Source organism: Teleopsis dalmanni, chromosome 1 (genome assembly GCF_002237135.1).
Source record: "Teleopsis dalmanni isolate 2A chromosome 1, ASM223713v2, whole genome shotgun sequence".
In the NCBI taxonomy this organism is placed as follows: Eukaryota; Metazoa; Arthropoda; class Insecta; order Diptera; family Diopsidae; genus Teleopsis; species Teleopsis dalmanni.
In genome coordinates this window covers 213,713,836-213,737,093 of record NC_051846.1, presented here as the reverse complement: position 1 = coordinate 213,737,093, position 23,258 = coordinate 213,713,836, and the positions used below count along the sequence as shown (strand labels likewise).

Below are 23,258 nucleotides of genomic sequence, written 5' to 3'. Positions count from 1 at the left end.
AGTAATATAACTTACGTTCGAACAACAGCATGCATATTTTGAACCATTCCCACTAGATGATTCTTTTTTACTCTGAATGATATGTAGTGGGGATGAAGTTAATTGACGTCTTCGTCGACGCATACGAACAGGGGAACGTGAACCTACATAATTTGAAAATCGACGTCGAGAATGGCGAACTATTGACACCCAATCTATCATTTTTTATATGTATTTTATAACCCAATTAACGTTTTAGATAAGTTATTTGGTAATAACTTTTTTCTCTATTAGTTCTTGCCTTCATTGAAAGCTCTTCGAAACAATATATTATACTTTTAATTAAATTTAGAAATATATTAACCTTTTAAGTTAAAGAAACAATAACAAAGAGTAGTTATACAAATATCTCTTCAAATTAAATTTTTACATATGTATATTTATATCTCTTCAAAATTGAATGATCAACTTTGTAATTAAAATTTGTAAAATCTTAAAATTGTGGTAAAAGTGGTGGCGTTTCAAAATTCAAAAACTTGGATATAATAATATTAAAATTCTAGATATCTAATGATTATATTCATTCTATATATTGTACAAAATATGTTCCAAATATTTTTAAAAAATTCAAATAATTATTTCACTCCTTCACTATCAAAACATATTCACTGTTTCGCAGAAGTACTAAAGATTATACATGTTCACATATATATCGGTATATCCAATCGAGATTATTTCAAAATAACTTCACATATAATGTTTAGTGATGGACTGTGTGTGATGAAATCGCCAGCAAAAATCAGCAAGCAAAAACACAAAAACACAAAAATCACTTTCACTTAGTAAAATCAGATAGCCTTCGTGAAAGTTAAGAAATTAGTATTAAGTACGTAACTTAATGTTTACTTATCTAGAAAACTACTTTAATAGGAAAATTTCATTATTAAGCTACAATGTATGTGCTACACATATATTAAAATAAAAATTTTTTTTTTATTTATATCTTTTCAAACAAATTATGTTTTTAAAAAGCAAACGTAGCAAATACTGTCGACAATTTCCACATACAGACAAAATTAAATATTTCGTACCTCTTCACCACTTCTTCGTTTTTAAATATACTCAGCTACTCTCCTGAACAATCAAATTATACTAACTTAACACATATGTGTCTGACGGAACAAAGCTTCAAACTGTCTACATAGTGTTTATTTGTTCTTCCTTCTGTATACATTTTATCTAGAACATACGGGTACTGCGCACGTGCCAAAACTTTGTGACATTATGTTGTTATGTTTTTTTTGCTTTTCTATGCATCTCACCGGTCAGGTCAAATAAACTAATATTTAGTACTTTCAAATCTTTATTTTATAAATACATATATATATAATATTTTGGGTAATGCTATTGTGTTATTCCATTCAACAACTCCTATAGGATGTTACCTAATCTACAATCTCTTGAACCCATCGGTCTAGATTTCAATGATTTATTATTTCTTTTATTTCGAATATTATTCAGAATTTAAAACAGAACATTTTATGTAAAAAGTACTATGGGAAATTTATTTTCTAATAATTTTATTTAATTTTTTTTTATCAATTTATTATATTATTATATTGAATACACAAACACAAAATGAATCCAGTGGAAAAATGAGAAAATTCGAGCTTACCAAATGAATATCCTTTGAACTATATTTTTGAATGCTATTCGCTTGAACATCATTGACAGTGATAGATAATTCACAATTTTGATTAAAATTTGAAATTGTCATAAACTGTAAATAAAGACAAGTGAGGAAAGAATAGTTATAGGACAAATGTTATACCAGATACTCCTTTTTTATAATACATTCAGAATTATGTGAACCAAATACATTTTACTTAATATAATACGTATGACTTCCTCGCAAACACACAAATGAAATGTTTTATCAACCTATACAACTACTATAGTTACATTAAATATCATGAAAATTTCAGGTATCATACTTGGACGTTAAAGATAAAATACTACCATACTGGTTTCTATATTTTATCATATTATGTCTAAAATAATATGTCAGAAACTTATTTATTAAAAACAGTAATCTATATAGAAGTTTATTTATTTATTCATTTTAATATAGTTGACTTTTTTCTTAAGGAAAAATAGTAAATTAAATAAATCAAAATATTTATCACATAAATTATTCACACCCCCTGATTAGTTCAGTTCAGTATAATACATAAATTTAAGTAAGCCCAACTGCTGATACAGATCGCTACGAGAGACTCTACGATCGGTGAAACTTTATCTCGCACAAGAATGGTTCAACGAAATGGGTTTTAACAGAATTAATACAGAATTAATACAGAATTAATACAGAATTAATAATGAACTTATTTTATAATACTAGAAATCAACTTGCAAAATATTTTTAATACTAGACTCTTATGATATATGAATAGTGGATTTCACTTGAATAAAAAAAAGCGTATTACTTACGTCTGCGATATTAATTTCTTGACCATCCCTTTCCCACTTACTAGCAATTTGCAAAGTTTCTGCAGTTTTTTGCTGAACAGTTTTCGATTCATCCAACAAAGTTAATTCATAAAATTCTTGAATATCTGAAATAAGACATGTTGCGAAATTATAAGTGCACTTAAAATATTGATTTTTATAAAATATTGATTAAATACTATTTAAATTCCACCTTATATAATTCAAATAAAAAAATTACACACATTCTTTTTCATAGATTTATTAAATATTTAAAGTTAAAAATTCGATTTTAGGAAACAGTATTCAGTGGAGGGAAAGGATTTTGTTTGGATACAACTAGTTTATTATGGCTATGCGAAATATAGCCTTTTATTTTTCCTTCATAAATTAAGTTAGCTACAATACAATGAGTTTCAGCATTTGTCATATCTTTTTCACCCACATATTGCAGCGCCGCACAAAAATCGGCTAAATCTAATTGATGAACTTGCTTTAAGAGATAAACCTTTTTAAATAAATTTCTATATACGATAAATTTTAGCTTTTCAACTAACAAATATATTCCACATTTTATGAAAAATATTTCATGCCGTTGTATAATATCATCAAACTTTCGTACATTTCCCTCCTGCAACGCTAATGATAGCTCATAAAATTGAAGTACATCATAACGGTCCAAAATTTCTTTTTTTGGCATAAAGCCAAGCAACATTTTAACAGGTACTAAATAAATTAATATAAGACGCTTGTTACGTAAAAAATTTCCTGGACAATTCTTAAATGCAAATGAGAGGTACTCATCAGCACTTTTATAGTCTGAATCGAACATTGCTTTACGTCCTACGAAATATTTGTAAGTGATTTGCTCTGGCAAAGAAAATGAATCTTTAAATGCACTACTTTCAATTGCCCTTATCAGCGGTTTGCAAAGATGTAACTTATTAATTCGAAAGTACACTTTGAATAATTGGTTGACAAGGTTCAGCATTCCAAGCCGTTTTGTGTCTTGTTCAGAACATCTATGAAAAATTAATACACACATTTAATAGAATTCAATATACAATTTGAAATCAAACAAACCGATTATCAGCAGCACAAACACGAAAGCAACTCATAAGACAATCCGCAGCCTTTTCTAAAATTTCACCAGGTTTTAAACTGTTATTCATTTCTTCGCATCTATGCGCTAAAACACGCAAATCTCCACATACTGTATACATAACTGGCAAACACCAATTTTCATCTTTCAAATACTGCAAAAGCTTGACTATCGCTTGAACGCATTGACATTGGTTATTATAGGCCTCCATAAAATTCCGAGCTGATTAAACAAATCATTATTTTTGTTAGACAAAATAAGAAAATAGGGAAAACATACGTTCAATGTCCAAATAGTATAGAACTTTTAGATGTGTACACACTAATTCATCAATTGGTGAGTCCAATACCTTTTCTACAGCATTTTCAGGATTCTGCAAGCACAGATTGCTATTCATTATATGTTTATCTTTCAACGATAAAAAAGACGCTAAGCTGGCACCATCGGTTGCGGTCCAGCATCTTGAAATGCCAGACAGATAGGTATTCAATGTACCAAACATTTTACAAGTACTGTATTAGATTCGTGACAATATTTTACAAATTTATGAAAATAACACAAAATTATTCGAAAACTAAGTTTTTCGATTTCCTGATTCCCGACTTTTATTAAATATGTTAATTTGATAAGTCCCTTTTAAACATAAATTTATACAGACAATAAGCATTCTGTCAAAATAATGTCAAAATATCAATGCCGAAACGAAATGTGAACAGCTTTAGCTCTTTGTCGTACATAGGTAGCGCTTTAACAAATTTGAGCGCAAGATGTCGCTTGCTCTGTTTAATATGCGCATCGCTAAAGTATCATAAAAATACTTTATTTTTTTGTTGTTAATATTTACTAAAATTAACTTCTAAAATTGTTTGACAAAAAATAAATAATAAAATAAAAAATTTCAAAATATTTGTCTATGGATTGCGTAGTATTTAATATTCGAAACGCTATTTCTTTCGCAATCATTATATTATACGGTTATAGATATTACATATATCATATATGCACACAATTGGCAACGCAACCATTAGAAAGTGATATGAGAGTGGCTATTCGGTCATAAAAGTATGGCAGTAGAAAAGTAGTCAGCAGAAGGGGATTTTTGGCATGGCGGTTGTGTTTGTCATAATCTACGCATATTAAAGTTCAAATATATGTATTAATTACATATTTATAATTTGAATGGACTTAAATGAGCAGAGTTCATAGACTTATATAAATTTTTTCTACTTGAATGCGAGAGACGCTGTTCGTGCATAAGATGTTTTTTTCTATTTAATGACATTTCAAATTTTTAAAAATGTTTTTCTTAAGTCTTAACTTAATGTTATGAAATTTTAGATTTTATTTTAATAAGCCGGTATAACCATAAATCTAATAAATAAAACTATTACAGAATAATATCATCATAATCAAATAACTTCAGAGCACGATGTGAAATCTGCACCGATCTACAATGTTATGTTCATAGCTTTTTTCTGTGTTCAGCTTGAATAGGTATTCTTCAAAGAGATTCTCCACGTATTTTCTAAGCAGGCACTAACTTCTAAATCTGTTAAACATTTTTTCGGAATTGGTTTTTTTAAGAAGATCCTATGTATAAGTTCAATTTGTGTCATTTACGCATTGCCACAGCTCTGCATTTATTCCGTCCTCCAATGGTGATTTACAGTTTTTAAGTGCTTTTATAACCCATATTTATTCATCAAAAGATGGAATCGATGGTATAATCTGTTATGTTTGCTTCTTTTAACTTAATATTATATAGATCGTGGAAGCATCAAAATTTTGATTAAAAGTTTTACTGGTGCTGTATAACTTGTGTTAAGGCTTAATATTTGTTTTTTTTATGGATTTGATTTCTATTTTCTACACATTGTATTGTTTCTTTTTTTTCTTTATAATTTTGTCTATGCAATTCCAAAACCACTCCCAATTTTTCGTTCTTCTTTTCTTTTCGTTGCCTTCTATTTACGTGTTATAGTTAAAGATCACGTTTGTTTCAGATTCCATAACTTTTTTTCATTGCCCACATTCTTTTCCAAAAGTTTTTTGCAATGGTAAACGATGGCATTTTGTTTCTAAATATTGTAGTTAATAAAATATGATCACTATCTACATTAGCATTTAAGCAGTTGTTTACATCGATCACTTGCTATTTTTTTATATTAGTACATGATCGATTTAATTCTTCGAGGTTGTACCTAGAATGGTTGACGTCCCTTTAATTTTATCTTCATGTGCAAAGTACGTGCTGCATTCTGGCTTTTTTGTGATGGTCACTATAGTAAAAACTATATTTTCTAAGCCTCAACTCTACAAATCCTTTTTACTTTATTTCATGCACGGCGAGTACATCAATTTTCTGCTTACAGAGCACATCAGAGGGTTTTGCAAAGCATATCAAAGGCTTCTTACAAAACTCCCGCTTTGTTTTATTCAGTTGTTCAATTTCATCTTCGATATTTGGGGTGTGATCAATCTTGGTATAGACTTGGGTTACATTATTTCATAATCTCTTCTTAAGTTAAATAGCTTCTTTAATAATTTTCTTCTTTCCGTGTGAAATGTATCTCCGGTTTTAGTTGATGAAGCTTTTGCAATTTTAATAGTTTTTTAAAAATTTTTGAAAATGCCTTTCGATAATTTCGATAAGTTTAAGTGCTTTCATATCCTTCAAAATTTGAATGCCTTTATTGAAAAGATCCACGTTTTGAATATAAATAATACAGTTATCACATATAAGTTTTAACGGCGTGTTGGAATCAAATGTTTTAACACTATATTTATTTAGAGTTGCAACATTTGATCACCATGAGATATGTTTTGTCACAAACACCCACGCATCACAAACTAAATCTGCATTTTGCCATTTTGCTATTTAATTTTTTTAAAAATAGTTATTATTAAATTATAATCGGGAGCGTAAAGGTTATAAATTTATCATACTTATATTACTTTTTAACATTTAAATTCATTAAAAGCAGTTTCTAATATATTATCTCATCTTAAAATTTATAATAGTACTTACCAAGTAGTGCCTGAAATAAACGAGATTTGAAAATTCTGATAACTCTTTCTATGGCGATTCGAAGAGCTCGATTTTGAGGATCAGAAAGTCTTGAATGATAATCTTCAAGTAATTCAAGAGCACGATGAGCTTCTGAAATTTTAAAATAAATTGTGTTTAAGTGCATAGCTTCTATATATTATATATATATATATATGTAATTATATGCAATATATATACATGTATATTTATAGAACAATGTCTTATTATACATGTATATATATGATTATTTAAAAAATGTACGAATATGGTTTTCATAGTAAAATGTATTTCTTTATAATGTTATCAACTAAAAGTAGCAATTAAGGTAATTTTTCATACAAAAATATGGTAATGAGGTTCGATAGTTTGTTGAACAATTGGTAAATAATCATTAAATTTATCAACCTTCAATCTTTAATTAACATGCCTTACGAATATGCTTTAACCTTGGAAGATAGCTCCCTTTTATTATCAACCTTATTAACAAAGTAATACATATGTATATAAGATGCTTCCTACACACACGCTTTTACTTTGGTATATCTTTATTATATTTACCGACAAATAGGAAGTCAAAGAGTTACACATCCGAAACAAATTTTGGGTCAAAAATGTCCGGACTATATATATGTATATATTCGATGTCATTTCGAATAATAATAATAACATACATACGAGTAATATACATATGTAAAACATGTGTTTGCATTAATTTATTAACTATATTTGATATATTTTTTGTTCAGACCTTAACGCTGCGATTAGACTACTTGTAACATTGCAAAGTGTGCTTCTGAACTTAACCTGTGGTAATTTCATAGATATTCAATCGATTTACTTCAAATTTGAAATACATACATATGTACATATATTTTGGACACAAGGCCGCCAACCCAACCTAACATAAGTGTTCTCATTTTATTACTCTTCAGTTATTTCATATACAGTCGGAGTCATAAGTCTACAAGCAGGCAGTACAAAAAACTTTGAAAATATTTTCCGAAAAAATCAATCTATCTAAACATACTTTATTGTTTTGTTGTAACATTCAATGCACAATGTTTTAATTAATCATAAAACTGCAAAAAATTGTATTCTGTCTAAAATATTTACTATAAACTGGCAATGGTGTCCCACCAGAAAGAAATAAGCCTCGCTGAAAGAAAAATCATCATAAAATTTTGGGAGGAAGAAAAGTTGAATCGGAAAATTGGATATTTGTTTGGAAGATCGCACTGTTCGGTCCATACCGTGATCAGAAAATGGAAAACTACCGGAATTATCACGTCAAAGCCACGTTCTGGTCACCTATCGAAACTCACTCACCGTGAAATCCGCTTAATATTAAATTCAATAGACTTTTGATCGCTTGTTTTGCTACTCTTTACGATGAAAGTTCCGTTATCTCGGCTGTTTTTTAAATGTCACAAAAAAACAATAAAGTATGTTTAGATAGATAGATTTTTTCGGAAAATATTTTCAAACAAATTTTTTTGTATTGCCTGCTTGTAGACTTATGACTCCGACTGTATATACATATATATATATAAAGACACAGTGGTGTTTATTTAAGGTCATTTTTGCGTACTTTTTTATGTTTTGGGGGAATTTGAAATAGTTAATAAAAATTAACTTCTTAAAGTAAACCTTTTTATTATAATAATTTGTTATCGGACTAATTGGTCAAATTTAAATAGAAATAAAAAAGACACTAATTTATTATTTATATTTTAAAATCGTTTATACTTTATTAAAAATAATTCTTCCAATATTTCGACTATCTTCGATAGTCATCTTCAGGGAAAAACTAAGCAAAATATACCTTTTTAAACCTTTTTAGCTATAATTTGTAAGTACTCTTATAGGTTAGCAAACCATAAAAAATAATTTATTAATTAAAAGTTCAAAAATGAAGGGATGGAAGCATTATTAAAGGACAACTCAGCTGAAACACAAAAGGAACTTGCGGAACAGCTAAATGTCACTCAAGCAAACATTTACATGCCATGAGAATGATTCAAAAAGAAGGAAAATAGATACCACAGGAACTGATTGAAGTGAATGATTTTCAATAAACCATTTTCAATAATGGTTGACAATTCTTTGCTTGCCAGACACCGAAGATGCCATTTTTTGCATCAAATTTTGACTGGCGATGAATAATAGATTAACTACGATAACCCTTAACCCTAAATTGTTCGTTTATCTAGGAGACCCAGTCATATCAACTGGGCAAAAGTAAACATTCATGAAAGTAAACATCAGAAAGATATGGTGTACTATATGGTGTTAAAACCGATTAAAACTTACTGCAAAACGTTATCAACAACAATTGATTGATTTGGACCATGAACCAAACAACGTAAAGTTATTTTACTTCACAACAATCCTCGACTACATGTAGCAAATAAATGGAAAATTTTACCTCATGCGCCCTATTCACCAGATTGTAATCCATCACATTAATGTGTATTTCAATCAATTCAAGGCGTTGTTCAAAACCAGCCTTTCAAAAATCATAAAGAAATCAATGAATGTCGCGATGAATGGAAACAACTTTTCCAAAGAATCCATAAATTGCCAGAAAGATTGTCGAAAGCCATAGCTTACAATGGAAAATATTTTGATTAAAATAAAATTTACCATTTCTAAGAAATAAATGTGAATTTTTACAAAATAATGCAATAAAAAAACTAGATTATTGATTATAAAACCAGATTATTACTTTGAATAGCAGAAAATTGTATAACTGGGTACTACCTGTGTTTTCATTTTCACTTTTTGAGTGGTCACCCCGAATATATTCCTGTTCCACATAACTTGTTTTCAAATCAAAATGCAAACCGTTATTATATAGCAAATGGTTTCGGTTTTCAGGTTTAAACTGTCCATTGGAAATTGTAATGTTATCAATTCTTTTTTCGGTTTGTACAGTTTTTGACATGGATTTTTCCAACTCAAATTCTTCATCATATTTGTTGTAAAAATTTGTGTTAAATATATAGGTAATATTTGCTCGTTGCATATTCTTAGAAAAATAATAAATCAAATCATTTTTGTTAACACCACTTATTGATTGGATTTTACTTACAGACATATTATTACTTTTAAATAAATACATATTATCGATTTCTCCTGGAACTACTTTTATGGATTCACCAGTTGTTCCAAGCAAGTCAGTAGCAGGCGAATACCCAAAAATTTGATTCGGTAAGCAATTGAAAGAGGATACCCATTTAAAGGTGTTACTTTCTAGTGTTTTATTTCGTGAGATATCAATGTGATTAAATGCTAAGCAGTTTTTGCTCCTTTTGTCTTTTCCCAAAATGCATGTTGTTTTGTCTTTCCTAAACGTTTTCTTTTTTAAAAGCATAACCTCCTCATCGGACGATTCATTGCTGGATGTGAATGAATCGTAACTACTTAAATTATCACAAAGATTATGATAACTGTCATTTTTCAATTCTTTGCTTAAATCCATAACACAGAAATCTAAATCTCAACAATTTAAAAAATATACTTTTTTAGATACTTATTGCTGAATGGCTATTTGATGTAAATAACATAATGTGTTGAATTATACTGTAAAAAGTAGATGAAAATTAAACCAAAATACCTTAACTTTGGATAAAATATAATCGATAACAATCGATAAAATTCGCAAATTACATTTAAGTACCGAATACATTTCTTTCTGATATGCACAAGAAAAAATGTACAGAAACTGTTGGAACATAACTTATGTTCTAAACATCCAGAACTCAAAAAATTAATAAATAAACGAATTTTATATATATTATCGTATAATTCGATTTGAGAACAGTTGAACCATGCTAACTATCTACACTATCTACAAAGGGTCGGTGACGGTTACGCCACCTTAATGTGGATGAATACTAAATGAAATTATATGCAAAGTAATATTATTTTTAAAAAAATTGATAATGTACCAAAAAAGTTCCTGAAAATAATAAAAGCAATATATATAATGAATTGAAAAGAGTCATCAGGCGCTGCCTCAAGATCAGACAATAAACAGAGGTCTGTTGTGCTACATAGACATGTCTGGAAACAATTTACGGGTAAAGTTAAAATATACAGATATTAAGAGAAGAGCTTTATACTAAAAACACTTGGATATCATTTTATAAATGATAAATGCATTTATTCTTTAAGAAAGCCCTATTCTCCGAAATCAACAAAATTGTTGACTCATGTAAACAAAAATTTCGATTTGGAGAGGGCGATTTTGCAAAAGTTTGATTGTGGATACGAATGTTGCCAAGAACAACAACAATTGTTGGACAATCCGTGATCACCGCAATTCCAACAAAACTGTAAGTGAATTTATCAAATATTAGGCAAAATCTTCATTGAAATTAAGCACATTGAAATCAATTTTACGCATTTGTCCGAAATTTTGTGATGATCTAAACATAATACAAAATAAACAGGATTTCGGACTATTGTAAATAAAATAAGTCGCTTTTGATAAAAAAAAATTTGTTGTGCTTATTTATAAAAAAATTATACACTCAATTATTTTCCGCTTATCGTAAAAAAAAAAAGAATAAATAAAAACCTTACGCTGCTAGGTTGGTTGCTAGAAATACAATTTATTGATCTGATAGATCTCGCACATTTAGTGGGGACAAATTTAATATTTAACTTCATTTAATACACACATAACATATTTGGGTTGAGTTTTATGTATCTTGTTTTAGGAGTCGTTGTCCGTACTATGATACTACCACAAATAATTTAAATCATAAAGTTAATATTCAAAAAGTAATGAATTTCTAACAAAGACACTTTATAGGAGTATACACGATCTCGTGTATCGAGCTCGTTACACTATGCTTTGTTGCCGAAGTTATACTGGATTCACGCGAGAGTTTTGTTTGCAATTTTAGTTGTCAATTGTTGTTGCTTTCAATGGAAAATGAAAATTTTTGACAATTAAAATTACAAACAAAACTTTTGTGTGAATCCAGTATTACACAGTCACACAGTTACAATATCACGATATCACAATATAATATCACAATATAATATCACAATATAACGATATCAATATCTGTTCTGTCCATTTCGAGTAAATGTATTTTGTTGTTTACGCTGTAAGCATGTTACTCGATTACCGAGCATGTTACTCGAGATCGTGAATGCTCTTAATCTTAATGTGTGAGGAGCTCTTGAAGACATAAAGAATTACTTTTTCTTACCTTGCTTTTTTACAGGCATTTTATTTAAATTCCACTTATATTAAATTTTAATTATAAATATCCACTATGTCCTTAATCGGCAGTTGAATTGCGTAAAGCGTTGTATCAATTATTTAATATAACAAAATTCGTTTGAAAGTTGTTAAAGATCTACTGTATAAAAAAACAAAATATGATATAAAAAAAATAGGTTTAAGACAATTGCCATAGAAATGTATATCGAACAATTTCAGTACTAATCCAGATTTATAAGAACAATAATTATAGTTTTATGTAGCATCAAATATTTTGCAATATCAACTAAGTACAAAAACTGCGGCAATCTCATATTCAATTAGCTATGTACATATAATATAATACAATGCGACTTTAAGAGACTCTAAGTCTATAGGAAAGCATTAAAATATATTCAATAAATATAGTACGCATAGTTAGATCACCATATATAATCTTGCTTACAAGTTTCATAGACACAAATATGTACTTTAAAAGCAACAAGTAACTTTTTTGGTATAACCTTAACCAAACCCTGTCGGAACCATTTAGTGAAGTTGTTACAATCAAAATATTATAAGTTAATATTTCGATATTACTTATATTTAGTTAGTATATTTTATTTTATAGAATATAGAAAACTTTTATAATCCCCTCTTATTTTTACAAAAAGTAATTGAAGATATGTTAATAACATTTATAAGGTGTAATAATGTTTCTCTTCCATTCACTCAATTGTTCAAAAATACTTATTTACGGTATATCGTAAAAAATATATTTTTAGAATTATTTGCTTGAGATATAAGTAGTGGTAGTCACCATGAAAATTATTTACATCTGGAATGCACGTGCAATATAAAAAAATCAATATTCACGACACACTTTTCTGATACCCGACGTATGAGCATACAAGAGTGCAACAGAACACTCCACAAATTGGTTTCTTCATTTGCATCTGCTGCTCCCTTACTAAGACACCATCAATGAAAAATATTGAAAACTGAAATGATTATTGATTAAAGAGCCCTATATATCTAAGGGTGTATTTACATTTTGATTTGAAGCATTTGAAGTATGAAAAAATGACCTTAAAATTTTGTAATTTAGTAATAACTTCAGTTAGTTAGTTAGGTTGCTAAGAGAGCATTTAACGCGTCTCAATTATCTATTATATTTAGGAAAGTACATGTATTAATCAAATAATTGATTAAAATTCCACGAATTTCTGCACTTTGTATATTTCTATACTGTATTTATACTACACATATTTCATATTCGAGAACACGAGAAAATACCTTCATTGTATTCACACAATTATATAGTATGTATGTATGTAGATATGAACATTCTATTGCGTTAAAAAAGTTATATCAAAAAAAAAAAAAAAATTATACATATGTTCACTACAGGAGACGGTGTGCGGACACAATCGACAAATTTCGACAGACTAGTATGTATCTAATAAATGTGTTATTTATAGAGCTCCGAGATGCAGTGTTTAACGTTAAGTATTTTCATGTTATAATTTTTGCACAAATTTTATTTTGTTATTTTGAATTTTTGAAATAATTAATGTTTCAAACACAAAAAACTTTTCAAAACTATCATATCTTTAAAGCAAAAATATATAAACATAATCATTGCAAATATGTGTATAAGTTTTTTATAAAGGAAATGAAAATTTGAAAAATCTAAATACTATATACATATATCATCTGGATCAGCATCTCTAAATTCTACCCTTACATATTTGCACATAAATAAATGTTTATGTATTCGAGACTGGGTGCCCTAAGTTGAAACTTATTTGTTTTGTAATGTAGAGTTAAGTGGCTGAAATTGTTTTTGTTGAATTTTTATTTAGCATTACAAATGTTCTATTAAATACACCTGATTTATTGTACTGCATTTTTTATTTTATATATGAACACAAAACTTTTGACAATTTTAGGAAAAGTAGTTCACAGACAAAACGAAACCACCGCCGCGACAGAAGGACATAAAATTCCAACTAGATTTTTTCATATGTTTCGGTTTAAGAGAGTATCCGAAAATTTATAGTGTTGGATAATGTTGCATTGAATTGATGGTTTATTTTTTGTGCATTACAAAGCGTTGTAAATAATATTAAAATTAGATTCAGTTAAAATAATAAAATGATTATCATTTATCATTTTGTTAAGAGCGAAAACCATATAAAAATGAGCAAGTATTTCAATTTTCTGACACAATTTATGCGCAATTCTATATAGTATTTTTCGACAGTGCTGCCAAATTTAGTGAACATAAAAACTACCATTTATTTATTCTTTTTTTTTTTGGTAACCATTTTGATATGAGGTTAGAGCGTATTCGCAACAATTAGTTTTGATATGTCGCGTTATGGTGGAATAAAGATTTGCTAATGTGTGGATTATTTACCTATGTATAATTAGTTATCAATTTTAAGAGAGTTGTTCAATATATTTTTAACTTCGCATTAATATGCAGATGCAAAACGTTGTTCCAAATATGTTAACTTGCGGTAATACGAATCCCACTAGTAATAAAAGCGGTGCGGAACAAGTAGACGATAATGCAAAGAAGTCGAAGTATCCTCGATTGTTTAACAAAATTGTGCTCACATTGGAAAATAGTTTAGTTCCAGAAGCAAAACTTAACGATACACCGTCACATCTTGATGGATTAGACATAGAAACTGAAAAAGATTTACGTATACTTGGTTGCGAGCTGATTCAAACTGCTGGTATACTCTTAAAACTACCACAAGTTGCAATGGCAACAGGTCAAGTTATATTCCAACGATTTTTTTACTCCAAAAGTTTTGTGCGGCATAATATGGAAAGTGTTGCGATGAGCTGCGTATGTCTTGCATCCAAAATAGAAGAAGCTCCGCGGCGTATTCGGGATGTTATTAATGTCTTTCATCACATAAAACAAGTACGAGCACAAAGGTATTTTAAATTATAAACGTACCCCAATTAAATAAATCTATATAAAATATTTTTTTTTTGTGCTTTATAGAGATATTATGCCGGTGATATTAGATCAATTTTACACAAATCTTAAGACTCAAGTAATTAAAGCAGAGCGACTTGTGTTAAAGGAGTTGGGCTTCTGTGTTCATGTGAAACATCCACATAAATTAATTGTTATGTATTTACAAGTACTCAAGTATGAAAAACATGAGATGTTTATGCAAATGGCTTGGAACTTTATGAATGATTCATTACGCACAGATGTGTTTATGCGTTACAATCCTGAGACCATTGCTTGTGCATGTATTTACTTAAGTGCACGCAAATTAGGAATTCCGCTGCCAAATACTCCACCCTGGTTTGGAGTTTTTAGAGTCACAGAGGAAGATATTCTTGATATAAGCTATAGAGTAATGGAGTTGTACACTCGTGCTAAAGTAAATATCATGATATAGAATATACACCAAATATACTTAATTTTTTTTTTTCAGCCAAATGTTGAGATATTAGAGACTTCAGTCGATGAGCTTAAGAAGAGATACCTTGAATCCCGTAACAAGAATAAAGAACAAAACACCCCTCCAGCCGTAATAACAGTAGATCGAAACAACGGATCCCATAATGCTTGGGGTGGATTTATACAACGAGCTATCCCATTACCACTTCCAACAGAAAAATCTCCAAATAAAAATTCTCGTTCACGTTCACGAGACTCTCGTTCATGTTCAGTGTCGGATGAAAGTGACGACTACAAACGAGATAATCGACTAAAGAAATCACATAGAGACCACGAAAGGTCTAAAACTAATAAAAAACGCCACTATACTCGGTCACATTCTGTGTCCCCTCATAATGTTAAACATAGAAAAAGGTTTGAATCAATATCATTGTTCATTAAATGCTTATAATTATTGTAAAATAATAAAATAATTTCAACTTGCAGAAAATCTAGAGATCGCGATCGATCGGATTATTACATCTCGAAAGAACGCATGAATGTTAATGAAAAATACCGTGATCGTGACAAATACCAAGAATCAAGATCAATGCATCATTTGTCTAGTAAACATCACCATTCTTATTCTCATCGAGGCAATGGTTCACGTGGTGGACATAAAAGCAGAGAGCGTGATCGTTCGAGGGATCGAAAAAGATAAATATAAATATTAATTTCCTCCATAACTTTTTAAAATTTTAATACATATGTACACTTACAAATTAAATATTATATTATATTATATTGAAATATTAAAAAAATATTTTTTTTTCACATATATGTTATAAGGTAATTGTATATGAGATCAATGAAATTTGTGGATGATTAAAACTAATATCACGAAATTCATCTGTGAATGACAATATAAAAAATGAAAATATTGTTGCAATTATCCATTCAGAGATTGAGCTAACAACGTGGAAATACCAACCACCGTCTGACGGGTACCTATAATTGGAAAATAATTATTTAAGCAACTTATATGATTGATACTAGCTTACCATTGTCTTGGATTTTGGCCTTTAAATAATATATGGGACATAACTCCAGTAACAGCTAATAAAATAAATAATATAGTGCAAGTGCATGCCATAGCTAATCTTAAATGAGCATATAACTTAGTTCCGACGTTAGGAAATAGGATGTATGATAACAATGCTTGCATCCAAAAATACATCGTTCCACATCCAAAACAGAAAAACGCTCCTATGAAATGCACAATTCTTACATTAGTTTCTTGAAAGTTTGCCACGATACTAATGCCGAAACATGAAGCTAAACCAAACCAAACAGCTATACGATTATTTCGAATAACTCCATTTCCCAAATTAGAGTGATACTCGTATATTTGTAATACTTGCCGATAACGTATGTAAATTGTGATACCCACTTGAAAACAAAAAGATGTATGACTCATAATTAAAACAACAACTAAATCTTTAAATAGACTTACAAAGCACAGCACCAATGTTTATCAATTGCCCAAAAACACAACTTTCCGGAGAATAAGCAGCTGCGTCGCTTATATATGGTACCGTTGGAACAACATGTTTCTCCAATACTGCTGCTATATAACTAAAAAATACATTTCAATATTAAGCAAAATACAAATTTTTGTAAACCTACGTTCCGATAAAAGTTATTTGAAATAATAAAAACACTGACACTGGAAATAAATATACGGTAGACATTTCAATTTATTCATTTAACACTGCGAATTTGTTATGGAATTATCATCGGGGATGAAAGTCAGGTCAATAAAAATAAATTACAAAATTAGGCTGAGTGCACACCATAATAACTTTTTGTATTGCAATACACTCTGTGAATATGACAATTGCATATCGAATACTAATAATTCCAATATTTAAAATTAGTAAAAACATTCAAAAAGAATAATGAAACCACGTTTATAGCTAATAAAAGATATCAAAATGTGTAAGTAATTAGAACATGGGTTGATCAAAACGGTTGCGAAGATGCAGAAGCAAGTAAAATTAAAATTTAAGTAAAACTTGTAGTTTACCTTTATATATGTATAGCATATACTTCTGTGCTTAAACGAAATAATTAACACAGAGACTTTATTTAAATTTTTATATTTATTTAATTGTGTTGCCGTAAATTTCTAAACTTATTCTTAGAAATAAATTTCTTAACTTGATTTTCTAAATTTTATATTATCAATATATTTTAATTGTAATGCAGCTTACTATGATTATTGAAAATATTGATAGCTACATATCTATCAAGTTTTTGTATATATATATATCAATTTTTATTAATTTCAAACCATAAAATTTCAAATTAAAATAAGTTTTGTGTAATACTTTACAATAATAAAAATTAGTTGTTTTACCGAATTAGACTAAAGTAGCAATAATAGAGAGAAAAACACATAAAATTTTATTGCCGATTTTTATATTTATCGGTTCTGTCTGTTTTGTTCTCACTTCGTTCTTTTCAACGTGATATAAATACAGGTATTTTGTATCAAAAACGTTGAAATCAAACAATTATTTAAAATATTTATAAAATGTCTATTATTGAAATAAATGGTAGCGTTTTAGAGGGTGGCGGACAGATACTTCGCAATGCACTCAGTTTAAGTTGTATATTACGTCGCCCTGTGCATATTACGAATATACGCGCAAATCGACCTAAACCAGGTCTTTCCAATCAGCATCTCCACGGGCTTAATTTATTAGCAGCAATTACTAAAGCTAATGTGATTGGTAATTTTCTTGGATCGACTGATGTAAAATTTTATCCTGGTGATATACAATCTGGTCAGTACCAAGTGGACACTCAAACAGCTGCTAGTATATCTTTAATATTGCAGGCGGTAGTGCCCGTTTTAATATTTGGAAGCAGTACTACGCAATTGACAATTAAAGGTGGTACGAACGTTGCTATGGCGCCTCAGGTAGATTTCATAACTGAAATATTACGCCCTAATATGGAATATTTTGGTATAAGTTACGATTTCGATTTAATAAAACGCGGTTATTATCCTCGTGGTGGAGGTTGGTGCAATGTAACAATACCGTGTATTCGGCATATAAAAGCGACTAATTTAACGCAATTTGGTAAAGTAGAAAAAATTAGCGGTTGGTGTTACGTTGCTGGACGTCTTCCTCATCGATTGGCTGTCGACATTAAAACTGGAGCGGAACGTATATTAAATGACTTACAGATGTGCAAATATATAGATATTGAGGCATATAAAGAACATCCAGATATAACAACAGAAAATGGTGCAGGTGTTGTTTTAAAAGTTGAAACATCTAGCGGTTGTGTACTTGGTGCTTCGGCGTTAGGAGAAAAGAAAATCGATGGACAAGTTTTAGGCATGACAGCTGGTTCTGAACTCCAAAATTATATTTTAAAACATACATGTGTTGATCAATATGTACAAGATCAGTTAATTATATATATGGCACTCGCTGATGGCATATCTGAAATACTGACTTGCTGCATAACAAACCACACACAAACTGCCATATACATCATGGAATTGATGCTTAACATAAAATTTAAAATAACTAAAATTAGTGATAGTCATGTTATAATATCTTGTAAAGGTATTGGACATCGAAATCAATATATTTGAAAACAAACAAATAATTAAAATTCTTAAATCCTTTTAAAAACAGTTAAAAAGTGTTGCCCTTTATTTCTTACAACTTTTGCGCCTTCTTCACTGCTTTGGTACAATTTTGGTGTAAGAGGATCAGAAGCCTATAATATAACAAGATAAATTATTACAAGCTACAAAATGTACGAAAATAACATATTTTCTTACGATTTCTTTTTCTCCAACTTTTTCGTATAATGGATGCCTTTCTAAATGATATAGAATCCAAGAATACAAATCTTCTACGTCAGTCATAATATATACCATACCCTGAAAATAAACTTTGTAGCATAAATAGTTATTAGTATCTCATATCCTTACTCCCGCTTTTAATACATAAGCATACTCTGACAATAATGCTTGGTTAATTATACGCCATTTGTGTTTCGCTCTTTTAAAATGTGGATCTGGATATAAAAAGAATATTTTTTCTAACTGACCCTTATAGAAAAAATTTGGTAGATACTTCATAGCATTTGTTCTAATACACGCTATATTTGTATAGGCGTTAGGATGTATTTCGCGAAGTGCAGTAATACGATCCATGACATAATCTGAAACCTTAACACGAATTTCCAAGCCAATGGAATAAACTGAAGGATACATTTCACCCAGTGTAACCAAAAATCCACCATAACCGCAACCAATGTCAGCAAATTTCACCTCTTCGTTTGATGAAATATGTGGATATAAAGTAGACCAATTAAAATCACTTGGATGTGCGGGACTAATAAAAATACGTACATATATTAAACATCTAATCAACTATAATTAAATATTTTTATTACTATGTAAAAGAGTGGTCCGCTATTGGATTAGAATGAGCGCGCTGACGATAATACCGCTTTTGTGGTAAACCGGAACTTAATGCTTTTTCTTCTACCGCCTTCATTACACTTAATGTTTATGCTAGTTTTATATGCCGATTCAATTTATTATTAATCTATGCAGTTATATAGCTTTCATCTGTTGCAGGACAATTTTATAAATTTTAACAACGTTGCCACTTATCTGAACTTCGAAAGTTAACAATTTAAAATATATTCTTGAACACATACTTTTTATTATATATAAAATCTATAACTTTTCTATATATTTTTAATGGATATTATAATTTTTTTATTACGGAATTAATTTTCATATTTGATAGAACTTTCACAATATTTCTGTTTTTTTGAATGATATATTTGCAGTATTTTTTTATTAGTGATACTTGCAGTACCTTAAACTTTTATAATGTAGGTATATTACTTTGTACAACGAAGCCTCATTTTTCACATTTAATAATTTTTCGAATTTTTTTTTTCATTTTTAATGACAGGTTTTAGCTGTATACCCTACAGATGCATATGATATTTTCAGGTAAACTCTCGTGTGAATCCAATATTATGAAGCTGTAGTGTTGTTAAGATTAACTCAACAACGAATTTATTTCCTTAATGAGAACGCAACTAAAACTTGAACTAATAGTTACATGCAAAAATTACAATCATACAATGAAATCTCAAACAATAAACATATTATTTCTGTTAGACATTTTACATATACATATATGTGTAAATTACATTTCTGAAATATTTAAATTTATTAACTTTAAATGATCAGGCAACTCCTACCAAGTGAGAATTAAAAATAAATAGAAATTTCTAACCACGCCGTTGGGATTTAAGCCATATGTTTGTTGAGTTATTTATCTAAATATTAAATTATGAACGAATTAGCAGAAGTCATATTTTCAAGTTGTGCCGATGGTGATCAAGTGTCCTGCAATGTGTGGGATTTTCGAAACGCGACAAATTTAATGACCTATAAGGGCGGCGGCACTTTACAAAAGCGTAGTCTATGTGTGCTTCGTTCGGAATATGTATTAGCCGCTAACAGCAGTAAGCCACTTTTGCATATTTGGCCTATTAATTCACAAGAACAAACAACACAAGTGCGTTTTGTTACACCAGGAATCGTTAATGCATTAGCAATTTCTTTAGATGGATTGTATTTAATTGCAGCTGTACAAGAAACAATTTATATATGGAATCTAACAAGCGGCCGCATGCTTAATATGATTTCAAAACATTATCAGCCTATAAAATCTTTATGTTTTACATCAGACGGTTCTCATTTCATATCTGCAGGCCAAGATGGTGCAATATTAGTGTGGAATTTAACACAAATTGTTTCAAAATTGGATGATAATCAAACTCCGCTGTATACTTTTACTGACCACGGTTTAGGAATTACTGATATATTCATTGGAATCGGAGGGATTCGATCTTTTATGTATTCTGTATCTCTAGATCGCACTTGTAAAATTTACGATCTATGCATCGGGAATCTATTGCTTAATGTAGTGTTTGCTGAAGCTTTATATTCAGTAGTAGCAAATTCTTTAGAAACTCGTGTTTATGTTGGTACAGGGGAAGGAAATATATATGAAATTAATATTGGTTCGGTGCCACGTACAAAGGTAAAGAGTAAAGTATATGTCATAATTTATTAATCAACTGTTAATTTCCATAAATAGGAATATCATATGGAGGTTGAGAAAAATGCTAACTTTAGTGGTCATACGCCGAATACATCTGTAGACTGCCTCGTTTTATCAATCGATGGACAAACTCTTCTCTCTGGGGGACAAGATAAACTTGTTTATATATGGCATATATCAAGTAAACAGCTTATAAGAACGATACAAAACAAAGGTTCTATAATGAATATTAAAATTCAATTAACAAATGTTAACACATTTCAATCCGAAAATAAACAAAGGAATTTGTTTAATGGAAATCTTCAAAGAATAATGGAATCAACAGAAGTTGATGAACACGAAAGTGTTGAGGTACTTGTTACACAACCGAACATCGAAGACACATATGAAAAAGAGCAATCTGTAGATGCCGATTTAAGCTGTTTACATTTTAATGTAAAGGATGATTCCGCACAGAATATTACCGAACTTAGAGCTGAAATACAGCGTCTTAAAAAGATTAATAAAAGTCTATTTCTTGAAAGTGCTTTACATATACTAAACGTGAAAAAATAAAAAAGTATCGTATTATTTCAAAAAGTTTGGCATTACATTTTATTCTGATTTTTGTGTATTCTTGTCAGCGTTTTCTATTTCGGTTTGTATCTCCTTCCTGATTTCTCTGTTGGAATGTAAAAGTTCTTTCAGCTGTTTAATTATGTTATCTGTCTTCTGTTCAAAGAAATCCAGAGCGGTGCTCAGTTCATCAAGGCTTTCATTTAGGTCTTGCATTTCTACCATATTATATGTTAATTTAAAATTTAAGTGGACTTAATAAAAACTGATTTGTCTTACCTTGCAACTCTGTAGCATCTTGGACTTCTGTTGCATTTGTTTCTGGATCATTATTTTTAGGAGACATTTTTTAATATCATTAGATCAGCTGACTTGTTTTTTCTTCCTATTTCATTGATGAATCTGTATATGTGTTTATAGTTATTACCATATTAAAAAAAATTATAGGTGAAAATTAAACTTGCAATGTTTCTTTCTTACTGTGTTTACATTTGTGTGATATAATTTGAGGTCTGTTCCCGTAATTAAAAATTAAAATAAAGGTTTGTAAAAAAAGTGTTTAAAAGTACAATTTCTAAATATTTACTGGCTTAGCGAAAAATCATGACAAAAATTTTGTGCCCATTTATAAACTGCATTATAATTTGAGTTATTTGAAATTTTTGACAAACTTTTAAAATAATATAATATAGCTAATTATAATTAAAAAATGTGATATGTAATAGTTTACTGTGTTTAAAAATTAAAATTATACGTCAATTTCCTCTATAACGAAAGGAGTTTACGTAAAGATAATTGTAAACTTTTTAAATAAGAATATAATAAATCACATGATGTTATTCCTGCTGTTAAATTTTTTTTAAATGAATAAATTATGCATATAATATAAAGGATTAGATTTGAACTGCAGTTTTTCAATTTTACTTGGACAAGTTTGTCATGTAAAATTCAACTAAATTTTTAAAGATCATGAAACGACAGTTCAGTTCAGCATCAAAAACCGTTTTTTGTTATTAGTTTTTAGGTACGAGAGCAGCAAATATAAAAAAATCGATTAAACTTTCGCTGGAACTCAATTAAAAGCACGTACTGGAGCACGTACGTTTATTAATATAAATAGATAATGGACTATATTGCTGCTTATCCATCGAGATAAGTACAATAGTCTAAACATAACATTACTTAAATTTACAAATACTTATTGTAAATGAAGACCATTTTGGATCTAAAAATTCAGGTAATAATTTCTTGTTTAGAGATAGGAAATTATT

At 29.3% G+C, this 23,258-nt stretch overlaps 8 protein-coding genes across 24 annotated transcripts in view; 3 read left to right on the top strand and 5 right to left on the bottom strand.

The window, feature by feature from the left end:
* LOC119671890 (disks large 1 tumor suppressor protein) overlaps nucleotides 1–13,845 on the bottom strand; it is a 38,533-nt gene extending 24,688 nt beyond the window's left edge. For 5 of the 13 annotated variants that reach the window (XM_038082728.1, XM_038082729.1, XM_038082732.1 and 2 more), the window contains exons 1-5: nucleotides 9,709–10,119; nucleotides 9,378–9,645; nucleotides 6,597–6,728; nucleotides 2,470–2,594; nucleotides 1,655–1,759 (exon numbers count right to left, since the gene is read on the bottom strand). In XM_038082728.1, coding sequence (XP_037938656.1) covers nucleotides 1,655–1,759; nucleotides 2,470–2,594; nucleotides 6,597–6,728; nucleotides 9,378–9,645; nucleotides 9,709–10,098 — 1,020 coding nt within the window. In that variant the 5' untranslated portion in view covers nucleotides 10,099–10,119. Of the gene's footprint in view, nucleotides 1–15; nucleotides 248–1,654; nucleotides 1,760–2,469; nucleotides 2,595–6,596; nucleotides 6,729–9,377; nucleotides 9,646–9,708; nucleotides 10,127–11,842; nucleotides 11,996–13,726 lie in introns of those variants that run through there. The other 8 variants (XM_038082736.1, XM_038082738.1, XM_038082734.1 and 5 more) reach the window with 8 other exon arrangements.
* On the bottom strand, nucleotides 2,716–4,398 carry LOC119671893 (PCI domain-containing protein 2 homolog). The gene is made up of 3 exons (XM_038082745.1): nucleotides 3,848–4,398; nucleotides 3,550–3,790; nucleotides 2,716–3,488 (listed from the first exon to the last, which is right to left on the bottom strand). The coding sequence occupies exons 1-3, from the start codon at nucleotides 4,068–4,070 to the stop codon at nucleotides 2,759–2,761; spliced, it is 1,194 nt and encodes a 397-aa protein (XP_037938673.1). The 5' UTR covers nucleotides 4,071–4,398; the 3' UTR covers nucleotides 2,716–2,758.
* LOC119671892 (cyclin-L1) lies at nucleotides 10,838–16,037 on the top strand. 3 transcript variants are annotated; one of them, XM_038082744.1, is made up of 5 exons: nucleotides 10,838–10,954; nucleotides 14,327–14,790; nucleotides 14,861–15,251; nucleotides 15,306–15,685; nucleotides 15,758–16,037. In XM_038082744.1, exons 2-5 carry the CDS (start codon nucleotides 14,327–14,329, stop codon nucleotides 15,969–15,971), a joined length of 1,449 nt encoding a protein of 482 aa, XP_037938672.1. In that variant the 5' UTR covers nucleotides 10,838–10,954; the 3' UTR covers nucleotides 15,972–16,037. The 3 variants fall into 3 exon arrangements, with proteins under 3 accessions (XP_037938672.1, XP_037938669.1, XP_037938671.1); XM_038082741.1 differs by lacking the exon at nucleotides 10,838–10,954 and adding an exon at nucleotides 14,155–14,261; XM_038082743.1 differs by lacking the exon at nucleotides 10,838–10,954 and having other exon boundaries at nucleotides 14,155–14,790.
* A 34-nt stretch (nucleotides 16,038–16,071) lies between these two features.
* On the bottom strand, nucleotides 16,072–17,135 carry LOC119671894 (DNA damage-regulated autophagy modulator protein 2). Its single transcript, XM_038082746.1, has 4 exons — nucleotides 16,937–17,135; nucleotides 16,764–16,885; nucleotides 16,312–16,699; nucleotides 16,072–16,258 (listed from the first exon to the last, which is right to left on the bottom strand). The coding sequence occupies exons 1-4, from the start codon at nucleotides 16,999–17,001 to the stop codon at nucleotides 16,093–16,095; spliced, it is 741 nt and encodes a 246-aa protein (XP_037938674.1). The 5' UTR covers nucleotides 17,002–17,135; the 3' UTR covers nucleotides 16,072–16,092.
* A 507-nt stretch (nucleotides 17,136–17,642) lies between these two features.
* LOC119671888 (RNA 3'-terminal phosphate cyclase) lies at nucleotides 17,643–18,936 on the top strand. Its single transcript, XM_038082726.1, has one exon. The coding sequence runs from the start codon at nucleotides 17,847–17,849 to the stop codon at nucleotides 18,921–18,923; it is 1,077 nt and encodes a 358-aa protein (XP_037938654.1). The 5' UTR covers nucleotides 17,643–17,846; the 3' UTR covers nucleotides 18,924–18,936.
* On the bottom strand, nucleotides 18,887–19,981 carry LOC119671889 (tRNA (guanine-N(7)-)-methyltransferase). The gene is made up of 4 exons (XM_038082727.1): nucleotides 19,736–19,981; nucleotides 19,269–19,674; nucleotides 19,116–19,217; nucleotides 18,887–19,051 (listed from the first exon to the last, which is right to left on the bottom strand). Exons 1-4 carry the CDS (start codon nucleotides 19,837–19,839, stop codon nucleotides 18,947–18,949), a joined length of 717 nt encoding a protein of 238 aa, XP_037938655.1. The 5' UTR covers nucleotides 19,840–19,981; the 3' UTR covers nucleotides 18,887–18,946.
* Nucleotides 19,982–20,149: 168 nt separating this feature from the next.
* Nucleotides 20,150–22,162, top strand: LOC119671886 (WD repeat-containing protein 18-like). 2 transcript variants are annotated; one of them, XM_038082722.1, is made up of 3 exons: nucleotides 20,150–20,185; nucleotides 20,269–21,411; nucleotides 21,469–22,162. In XM_038082722.1, the coding sequence occupies exons 2-3, from the start codon at nucleotides 20,656–20,658 to the stop codon at nucleotides 21,985–21,987; spliced, it is 1,275 nt and encodes a 424-aa protein (XP_037938650.1). In that variant the 5' UTR covers nucleotides 20,150–20,185; nucleotides 20,269–20,655; the 3' UTR covers nucleotides 21,988–22,162. The 2 variants fall into 2 exon arrangements, with proteins under 2 accessions (XP_037938650.1, XP_037938651.1); XM_038082723.1 differs by lacking the exon at nucleotides 20,150–20,185 and having other exon boundaries at nucleotides 20,269–20,309; nucleotides 20,553–21,411.
* LOC119671887 (UPF0184 protein CG14818-like) lies at nucleotides 21,998–22,567 on the bottom strand. Of its 2 annotated transcripts, none has more exons than XM_038082724.1 (3): nucleotides 22,468–22,567; nucleotides 22,267–22,389; nucleotides 21,998–22,205 (listed from the first exon to the last, which is right to left on the bottom strand). In XM_038082724.1, exons 2-3 carry the CDS (start codon nucleotides 22,331–22,333, stop codon nucleotides 22,027–22,029), a joined length of 246 nt encoding a protein of 81 aa, XP_037938652.1. In that variant the 5' UTR covers nucleotides 22,334–22,389; nucleotides 22,468–22,567; the 3' UTR covers nucleotides 21,998–22,026. The 2 variants fall into 2 exon arrangements, with proteins under 2 accessions (XP_037938652.1, XP_037938653.1); XM_038082725.1 differs by having other exon boundaries at nucleotides 22,452–22,560.
* Nucleotides 22,568–23,258: the final 691 nt, after the last annotated feature.